This window comes from Heteronotia binoei, chromosome 17 (genome assembly GCF_032191835.1).
Source record: "Heteronotia binoei isolate CCM8104 ecotype False Entrance Well chromosome 17, APGP_CSIRO_Hbin_v1, whole genome shotgun sequence".
In the NCBI taxonomy this organism is placed as follows: domain Eukaryota; kingdom Metazoa; phylum Chordata; class Lepidosauria; order Squamata; family Gekkonidae; genus Heteronotia; species Heteronotia binoei.
This window is the reverse complement of record NC_083239.1, coordinates 42,876,735-42,887,358: the sequence shown is the minus strand read 5'-3', so window position 1 is coordinate 42,887,358 and position 10,624 is coordinate 42,876,735. Positions and strand designations below refer to the sequence as shown.

At 45.1% G+C, this 10,624-nt stretch overlaps 1 protein-coding gene across 1 annotated transcript; it reads right to left on the bottom strand.

The window, feature by feature from the left end:
- Positions 1–299: 299 nt before the first annotated feature.
- On the bottom strand, positions 300–8,430 carry LOC132585711 (phospholipase A2 inhibitor and Ly6/PLAUR domain-containing protein-like). Its single transcript, XM_060257583.1, has 4 exons — positions 8,290–8,430; positions 5,465–5,617; positions 727–879; positions 300–539 (listed from the first exon to the last, which is right to left on the bottom strand). Exons 1-4 carry the CDS (start codon positions 8,405–8,407, stop codon positions 382–384), a joined length of 582 nt encoding a protein of 193 aa, XP_060113566.1. The 5' UTR covers positions 8,408–8,430; the 3' UTR covers positions 300–381.
- Between the last annotated feature and the right edge of the window lie 2,194 nt (positions 8,431–10,624).

Below are 10,624 nucleotides of genomic sequence, written 5' to 3'. Positions count from 1 at the left end.
CTCTTCTGTATTCTGCACCAGCAGCAGAAGGGAGGCAGGCAAACTTCAGTTCCTTTCACCCACAAGCAGCACCTTCTTACGCCAGGTGTAAAAACACACACAGGAAACCCATCTTTTGTTTGCTGTGATGTCCATTTATTTTGCTGATATTCAATGGAAGTTCAGCTGATACACCAGAATTTCCTCTGCGGAGGCCCCATGTCCCCAATATCCCTCCCCATCCCTTTGCATGCATCCCATTCACTTGTGCCCAGCAAGGAGAAGGCAGTTCAGGAGGACCGTTCCCTCTAAGCTGAGTTAGTGTGAGCTAGCCTCTGACTAAAAGGGGATCGATGCAAATTCATTGTAGGGATTGGGGATGATCATTGTAAAGAATGGATGTTAGGTTTTTGCTGGGAATTCGGCACAGGAGCATTCTGCTTCTGTTGCATTTTGGGGTGCCAATATGTCAGTTCCATCTTTAGAGGCTCCTGTTAGTAAGTCACACAGATATTTTGTTGCACAGCCTTTGAAGCTGACTGTGGAAGAGGAGGTTCTGGCTGAGAAAGAGAGAGAGGGAAAAAGGCTATTAATGCAAATTTTTAAAGGGATTTGGGGATGATCACTGACAAAATGGAGGTTAGGTTTTTGTGGGCCTCCTCAGAAAAGAAACACACACTTTTCCTTTTGTATGTGTGTGTTTTTTCGGGGGGGGGGGCAGTTGGTTGTCAGTTCCAATCTACTTACGTGTTTTAAGTTGCCCAGTATATGAAACACAGTGATTCTCTTCGCCATGACAGCGGACCATAGTCTCACTTGAGCAAGATTCCTTTGCGTTAATAGAGAGGCAGCCTGGGCACTGCATCCCATTTAAGGGACGGTCATTTTTATCTGCTACTTCTGAAAGAGAAACCCCTTCAGTCAGCACTTGGTCCCATCACATTCTTCCACAGTTGTACTTTCTAGCCACTTATTCTGTACAAGTCTTAGAAGGGCTTCTGCTTCCCCGCTGTGTTCTGTCTTTGGCATCAGCTATAACCAAAAAGCCCAATAAAATATTTTTTTATACATCAATTTTATCTGGGATGTTCTTCTGTGGGGAATCTAGATCTCTTAGTCTTCAAGGCCCCCCCAAAAGTGCCTTTTTAGATGCCTGTTGTTTCCTTCTACCTCTTTTAAGTGGTCGAATGGTGGAGTCCCCCCCCCCCTGCATCAGTAATTTCCATTATACTACTTTAACTATCATAGCAGGTATTGAAGAATCCTTTAATCTCTTGATAAAGCTTTGAATTCTTCCTTTGGTCCACCTAGTTGATGGGTAGATAAGAAGATATTGGATTTATACCCCACCCTTCACTCTGAAGCGGCCCCATGGTGCAGAGTGGTAAAGCAGCAGTACTGTGATTTGAACTTTCTGCTCACAACCTGAGTTCTATCCCAGCAAAAGCTGGTTCAGGTAGCCGGCCCAAGGTTGACTCAGCCTTCCATCCATCCGAGGTCGGTAAAATGAGTATCCAGCTTGCTGGGGGGCAAGTGTAAAAGATTGGGGAAGGCAATGGCAAACCATCCCGTAAAAAGTCTGCCGTGAAAACGTTGTGAAAGCAACGTCACCCCAGAGCTGGAAACGACTGGTGCTTGCACAGGGGACCTTTCCTTTCTTCACTCTGAAACTTAGAATCTCAGAGCGGCTTACAATCTCCTTTACCTTCCTCCCCCACAACAAACACCTTATGAGGTAGTTGGGGCTGAGAGAGCTCTCACAAGAAGCCGACCTTTCAAGGACAACTCCTACGAGAGCTATGGCTTGTGGTGGAATTTATTTTGGGTTGGCCCTCTTTATGATCCTAACCATACTCTTTATGATCTTAAACATACTCTTTACAAAACTGGCTACAAGAACTCTTTCTGAAAGTAGCCATGCTCTTATGAAATGAGCACCAAACACCTACAAACACCTTAAGTTCTGTATTTCTCTTTGAGTTGGCTTTCATAATTATTTTACATGCAGTTGTGGAATTTGGCCACTAGAGGTCTCAGTCTTTCAGAACCATAGGGCATCTATCTAATTTAGGTGAAAGGTAGATGTGAATTGGGGACAATCTGAGCTAATAATGTTTTGAGTTGTTTTGAGTGAGCCAAGATTGTTTATTTGGCTGCAAAACTTTTGACAACAGAGACAAATTGCTGATCTGCACAAGAGGCTCTCTCTGTGTCCATCATGCCAAGCTAATAAACTTAGGGTGTTTTTACATTCAGTTTGATCCAGAGTTTTATTCTTCAAATGGCCTGCCGCTGTTCTGCTTTAATTATTTTCCTTTTACATTTAAGCATTTCAATTTGGTGGGGAGTTGTCTCTGATCAGAGGGCAGCTGGACTACCAGTGCTTAGTTAAATGTATACGATTGCTTGGAAATCGTGACAACACTGCAAAAAACAATACAAATCTAAATTACAAGATGAGGCAAGCAATGATATGTAAAAATTTCAAGTGCTGTCAGTTCTCATGCAGATTACTGCACCTTGTGGCTTTTGGAGGAGTCTTTTAAAATGCAAGAAAACCTCTACAATACAAGTTTGAAATGCCTGTAGAGAAGAGACCAGATCAAAACTAGTGTTGAGAAAAACGTTGCAGCAGCAGCAGCTCCGAAACTCATCTCACTTAAACAACTGTAGATGCTTTGGGCAGCAGCGATGCAAAACAGTTGTGAGAACATTAGGTAATGTAAAAGGTAGGCTTCCCAATCCCCAGGTCCCAGCGGGGGATCCCCTGGTTTTACAGGCTTCCCCCCTCCCCCAGCCAGCTGGCCGGCGGGGGAAGCTCCACCCCCACAGCCATTATGCACCTCCAGGAACGATTCCCATAAGGAATGATGGGGAATTGATCTGCGGGTGTCAGGGGCTCTGGGGGGGCTGTTTTTTGAGGTAGAGGTGCCAAATTTTCTGTATAGCATCTAGTGCCTCTCCCCAAAATACCTCCCAAGTTTCAAAAGGATTGGACCAGGGGGTCCAATTCCATGAGCCCCAAAAGAAGGTGCCCCTATCCATTATTTCCTAAGGAAGGAAGGCATTCTAAAAGGTGTGCTGTCCCTTTAATTGTGATGGCCAGAACTCCCTTGGAGTTCAATTATGCTTGTCACACCCTTGTTACTGGCTCCGCCCCAATGTCTCCTGGTTCCACCCCCAAAGTCCCCAGATATTTCTTGAATTGGACTTGGCAACCCTAGTAAAAGGTGAGTTTCCAATGTGGTGACAGAGAGTCGCAAACTGCCAGTGTAAAAACACCCTTAGACTCTGAGATGACTTTATGGTTAAGCCATGAGTCTAACAACTCTTATATTGGAGATCTCTAAGATAGAACGGGATTCGGGACTTAGATTTTAAGTGGGGAAATGTAGGCCAATAGGTCTTACTCTTCCCTGTTGCTTTTGGGACTTATAATTCATGTTCTCTGTTTATTGTATGTTATGCCTTATGCTTGACTGAATTCTAACTGTGTAGCTGTTTTCTGTTTTACTTTCTATCCATATATTTTAAGCCTTCTAAAGGAGTCTTCTTAAGTCTAAAGGAACTGTAAGAGGAACTGTACTAATGTAACCTCTTGTTTTGCCTTTCTAACTATATTTGAAGCCTTCTGTTTAAAGAGAAACTTGGAGTCTAATAAACTGTTTTAAGAACATAAGAGAAGCCATGTTGGATCAGGCCAATGGCCCATCCAGTCCAACACTCTGTGTCACACAGTGGCCAAATATATACTGTATTTTTCGGTCCACAAGGCGCTCCGCACCTTCCTCCTGGGGGGCAATCCGCTGCCTCCGATCCAGCAAGCCTCCGATCCAGCAAGCACCAGGATCGCTCCCTCCGCCCTCCGATACCAGTGCTTGCTTTAAGCATCAGAGCTGGAGCCAGGCAGACAGGCACGGAGGAAGCACGCTGCCCCCTCCGCAGCCGGCGCTCGCGAAGTGCTGGGTTTGCGGTGGGGGCAGCGTGGAGCGATCCCAGCGCTTGCTGGAAGAAGCTGGAGCCAGGCAGGCAGGCGTGGGGGAGGCGTCGGGATCAGAGGCGGAGGCAGCGGATCGCCCCCCCCCCCGGAGGAAGGTACCTTCGCTCCATATGACACACACACTTTCCCCCCCACTTTTTTTGGGGGGGAAAAGTGCGTCTTATGGTTATATATATATATATATATATATATATATATATATATATATATATATATATATATATATATATATATATATATATATATATATATTCACACTGTGGCTAATAGCCACTGATGGACCTCTGCTCCACATTTTTATCTAACCCCCTCTTGAAGCTGGCTATGCTTGTAGCCGCCGCCACCTCCTGTGGCAGTGAATTCCACATGTTAATCACCCTTTGGGTGAAGCAGTGCTTCCTTCTATCCGTTTTAACCTGACTGCTCAGCAATTTTATTGAATGCCCACGAGTTCTTGTACTGTGAGAAAGGGAGAAAAGTACTTCTTTCTCCAGTACTACTTTCTCCATCCCCTGCATAGACTGTTTTCTTTTCTAAACAGTCTAAGAAAGTTTATATTAGTCTAAGAAAGTTTATCTATGAGGTCTTAAAACCTATTAGTGAGTATATTATTAGCCTTCTGATAATTGCAGGTTGTTTTGGGTTCCTGCAGGTCCTGGTTTTGGGGTTTTATATTGTTGAGGGTACAACAGAAATCTCCCAACATGGCTGACCTGAGGCCATTCCAGCAGCTGCAGGTGGAGAAGTGGGGAATCAAACCCGGTTCTCCCAGATAAGAGTCTGCACACTTAACCACTACAGCAAATGAGCTCTTTTGTCTACGTGTATATCTTTTGGAATGTGATTGTGATAGATAAAAAGAGTACTTGCATAATGTTATTCACCACCATGCTGAGGAAGGGAATCTGGCCCTGACTCCCTTCCAGGAGTGACTGGATAACTTTACCAGTTCTTCCAAGCTCTGAGATCAACCAAAGGATCTCCACTGACTGCAGCAACCAGCCTTACACTTTAGTTTTAATGGACTGGAATGGAAGAAGGTTATGCTTTGCAATAACAATAGATTTGGCAGCTGGGAAACACTGTTGTAATAAGGTTTGGGGTCTGTTGGGCGATAGGGAGAACTATTCACAAGTGAAAGAACTATGGCTGGGATGGAGAGGTTTTGGCTGAAGCACATAGAATGTATAGGATCTCTCTCTTTCTATCTTGGGCTCTCTGTTGTGGGGTAGAGGATCTATTGTGCTGTAGTGACGCTTCCATATATGTAACTAAAGCCAAATACCGTGGAGACACCCATAGGTTCCTAGTAGCCACTTCTTCCAATGGAAGCAGCCTGGGAAAGCATTAGGCCTTGGATCTTCTGCCAGCTTGTAGAACTGGGGTAGGAAGATTCAAGTTTGCGTTGGTCCTAGTTCATGTAAGGTCAATGAAAGCAAAAATCCCTTACTTGAATGGTGGCTCAAAAAAGACAGATATACTTACTCTTGACATATCTATTGCACATAACTTTGTTGCAGCACTGGAGTGCTATTTCGGCGTATTGGCCATTTGATAAAGTGGCAGTTTCATTGAATGGGCGACAATCCTCACTCTTCATGCATCCGAAGATGTTATATATTATGTCCTTTTGACTCCCTGGAAAACCACAGTTGGAAAGACAGTTGGAAAGACAGGCCTAGATTTGCACTTCTTGTGGTTCAGTCGCTCAGTCGAGTCCGACTCTTTGTGACCCCACGGACAAAGTCACGCCAGATTTGCACACCCACACACAAAATTCCCTTCTTGCTCCTCTTGTAATGGAGATTCTTTTCCTATGCTTTTCGTCATTTGTATTAGCCAAATGGAGGTGTGGTTTAAAGAAAAATGTATATGTCGCTTAATTTGGCAAGTTATTCTTAAACAACTATTTTTTAAAAAAATAACCTGCACTTCAAATGCAGTTTCGTTGGGGTTTCTTTTGAAATTTAAACTCATTGCAATTTGATGTGTAGAAATTTCTGTTCACTATTAGGGGTCACAGTGCATGCAGGATGTGAAGGGACTATTCTCTGAAAGCTAATCAGGAGGCCCCCCAAATACCATTGCAGAAGATGCTGGTGGAAAGCAGCCTGTCAGTCATCTGTGTTCTTCTGGCATGTGCAGCTGGAAGAACACGCGGTATCCAGGGGGTGTGTTCTGGGGCACACACTCAATTCACGCAGGAACTGTGTGAACCAAGCATTTATCCTAGCTTGTGGCCCAACATCCATCCCTGTTGCACCTAGTGGTATGGTAAAGCCCCTTGGATTAGGGTCTCATGACTGGGAAAGGGCAGTCTCCCCCACAACAGTGTCATTTCGAGTTTGCATAAGCAATGAAGATGTAAAGAGACAATTCTTCCTTTAATCTCTGTCCTCTTCCAGGTGAGGGAGGACACAGGGGTGCCATAGCTTTGGACTCAAAAGCCATTTTTTTTTATTTGGGAGATATTTCATCTCTCTTCAGCACTCCATTGCTTTTCTTTTAAAATCTGCAAATAGCACCTTTCCCTTCAAAGGACAAAGGTCTCCCAGGGGCTGTTGAAAACTTTTCCCCATCCCATTGTGCCCTTTCTGTGAAGTTTCCATCCCTGCATGCACTGTTACTCCTAATAGTGAACAGAAATTTCTACACATGTGGTTGGGCAAGTACAGACCTCTGATCTCGGGCTATCCTGGCTGGGATAGATGTAATGGCTGGGAGACCTGTGAATGGCAGCACACTTATAAGGGCCAAAGAATGTGTTTAGTTCCCTTTGGGGAGTAGAGTTGCCAGGTTCGAGGTCCAGACAGGAGTTCCCCTGCTTTTGCAGGCCCCTTTCTGCCATTGGCCAGCAGTGGGAAACCCCACCCCCAAATGCAACATAATGACATCACCCAGAGATGATGTCATCATGTTTCCAACATTGGGGGGTTGGGGGTTGGACAAACCTCTATGGTAAAATTGGATTCAAACCATAAAGTTTTGTCCAAAAATGAGAGTGTTACCCTCAACATTGGTGATACAATGATGTCACTTTAAAGAGGCGTAATTGTGGTATGTACACTTTGCGTGCACGCCAGAACATTCTGCAAGTGCCCCTGGAACCCCCCCCCCCCCACCAGCAGCCAGGTAGAAGCTGGCAACCCTATTGGAGAGTGGCAGCCATACTTGCAGCTGTGCATCCCTGGTAGCAACTCTGTGTAGAAGTGCTGCAAGGGCTTGATTGGGATCAGGAGCACGTCATGGGGAGAGGAGGTGGGGCTCCTGCTGTCCAGCTGCACCGCTTCCTGGAATTAAACTGCTCCTTAAAGGATGCTAAATAACAGTCATAAGGACATCAGAGGTGCCTTGCTGGATTAGAACGGTAGACCATGTAGTCCAGTGTTCTGTTTTACAAAGCAGGCACCCTGTGCCCTGGAGGGCCAACAGACAGGACACAAAAACCCAGTCCTCTCCTTGATGTTGCCTTGTAGGATAAGCTGTGGGGGAATCCCATGAACCAGTGTGCCTGGTACCTGTTTTGTACCCACCCTGATCTTGACACCTTCCTGTCACTGGAGAACTCTGTACCAGGCTTTGAGTTAAATTGGTGTGATGCTGCTGGGGCGTAGTGCTGTTTTATCTCCAGATATGGCGGTATGTCTCCCACTTAGGACACTGTTGCTTCAAGAAATGCCAACGTACAGCTTAGCCAATAGCCTGAGACCTTCAGAAATGACGCTAGTAGTCTTTCCTCCTGTAATGTACTGAGTTCCGAGACGTTTAGAAGACAACATGCTTTATTGGCGAGTACATCACAAGGATGTAATGGCGGGGCTGGGTCCCCGATTATATACATCTCCCGGAACAACCCCCTTACTTAGCCAGGTCCAATCCTGGCCAGTTAAACTGCCCGCCACAGATCTTCATAGGCAGAGTGCATTTCTGTCCTGACATCCGGCAACCTGCAGTTTCCCGCTGGTCACCTTTGTGCGCACGTACTTGCGCTGTGTTGTAAATTCAGGGACCGAATTGCAAGATTCAGCACCTCCCTTAGTTTTTCAGGATTTGGTGACTGTTGAATTTGTGAAAGGTCTCCGTCCTTAAGGACTGTGTTCATTACCCTATGTGACATCTATATTTTGGTGTCCGTTTACATATGTGACTCCTCCAATGAGGTAAAACTGCCCAAAGGACTGTGTTCATTACCCTATGTGACATCTATATTTTGATGCCCGTTTACATATGTGAATCCTCCAGTAAGGTAAAACTGCCCAAATTATGAGTGCTTATCCAAAGTGTTTAAAGGAGGGGAAGTTCTTACTTACCCAATGGGAATTGTAGGGTCTTGCTATAACAACTTTTTTTTATAGTTTTGGAAGATGTACACTCAGCCATATGAAGCAGAGTACCTCTGCACTCCGTATTATTACATGTAATACACATGCCAGGTTGCTGTTCATTTTGCGATGAGACTAAGACCATAAGATGACAGGAAGAGGAAAACAAACATGAGTGTCAAAGTACTTGGCAACTAGCATCAGCATTTCCAGTTAGCCTTCAATGTTTTATCCCCAATCAGAGTATTCTGGTGCAGACAGTGGATCTGAAGGACCATATAGGTTGCAGAGGGGACAGTTATTCTACATAAAATACTAAAACCCTACTAGGGACGAGGTTCTTTTAAAAATACTAAGTAATTTTGAAGAGAGAATATTTACTGTGAACAAAATTCATGGTGCGAGTTAGGGAATATTCAATCCCATTGCTGTTTCTACAAATCACACAGCAGCTGAGGGATCCATTAGGCGATCTGCCAGCCTTTCATGGAGTTTGGACCCAGGTTACAGCACAGGAAAGATGGGAGAATGCAGTTCAGAACTCTCTGGTCCCTAAACGTTGGCAAGCCATGCTCTCTCCCCAGGATAGGCTTCCATTTGCAATATTGACCTCCCTACCAATAGCATACAATACACAATTGCAGCAAAAGAGCATGGGAGAAATGTTCTGAAGAGTTGGTCTTGTAACAGTCCCCACATTTAGAGAGATGGGAGGTTCCAGGGGTTGGTCTTCTACCTGGGCTGGTCCTTTTAGGAAGCAGCACTGGAGGGTTACAAAAATCTGTTTTCATTCTTCCCAGAAGCAGAAGCAAAGGGGAAGAGGCACTTCTACATGGTGGGAGAACTCCCCCAAAGCAGGTTCCCAGAGCGGTTGAATGCCTGGCAGGTGCTTCATCCAACCCAAAGTACTCTACCTATTTATTTGTGGCACGTTTCTCCTGCCTTTCCTTGAAGATGCTCCAGGCAACATACATGGTGTATTGACTATAGGGTGAGAGAGAAGAGGGAGAAGGCAGGCTCTAAGGCAGACACCATCTTGACTGAAGACTATGCAGGTAAGGTAAATAGAAATGATTTTTCCTTTGACTTGATTTGACTAGAGCAGGGGTGTCAAACTCATTTGTTAGGAGAGCTTGAGCTGACATAAATGGGAGTTTGTGGGGGCAAACCATGTGTGTCCTAAAATGTAATGCTAGATAGTTAGGGTTGCCAATCCCCAGGTGGGGGCAGGGGCTCCCCCGGTTTGGAGGCCCTCCCCCCGCTTCAGGGTCGTCAGAAAGCGGGGGGAGGGGAGGAAAATGTCTGCTGGGAACTCTGTTATTCCCTATGGAGATTTATTCCCATAGAAAATCATGGAGAATTGATCTGCGGGTATCTGGGGCTCTGGGGGGGGGGCTGTTTTTTGGGGTAGAGGCTCCAAATTTTCAGCATTGCATCTAGTGCCTCTCCCCAAAATACCCCCCAAGGGGTCCAATTCTAGTGCCTCTCCCCAAAATACCCCCCAAGGGGTCCAATTCTATGAGCCCCAAAAGAAGGTGCCCCTATCCTTCATTATTTCCTATGGAAAGAAGGAATTGAAAAGGTGTGCCGTCCCTTTAAATGTGATGGCCAGAACTACCTTTGGAGTTCAATTATGCTTGTCACAGCCTTGATCTTGGTTCCACCCCAAAGTCTCCTGGCTCCATCCCCAAAGTCCCCAGATATTTCTTAAATTGGACTTGGCAACCCTATAGATATCAGAGATTTATACTGTATAGGGGACACGGGCCAGCACAATTAAAGAAATCATTTTTTAACTTAAAATAGAAACATGCTTAAAACTCTTGCAATATTTTGTTTAAAACAGAAAGGGGAGAGTAGTGGGATTTGGAAATGCAATTTAAAAATAAAACATCAAGAAAAAACAAAAGGATCGCAGCCGAAACGGAAACAAATTAAAATGCTCTCAGCCTGAGAAAACATGAAATGACAAGGCATTGCAAGCTTCTCCCCTTCCCCTCCCGGGTCTACTCAGATTAGCCATGGCTCTCCAGTGTAATATCCCCCTTTGGCAGTGGGTTCCCAAGTAAGAGTACTCACTAGGCTCTAGTTCTCCTCCATTGAGCAGAGACAAAGCTGGCTCAAAGCATAAACACTTGATTTGCAAGGACACAACTCTGGGAAGCTTCAGCTGGCCATAGGAATGCTGGGAAGTTAAACTGAATTCCTCTCCATTGAAACACATAGAAAAAGTTGCAAGGAAAATGTGGAGTGTATTTTCCATTAACATCTGCTCTGCCCAGGGGCTTCCGTCTACGTAGGGTTGCCAAGTCCAATTGAAGAA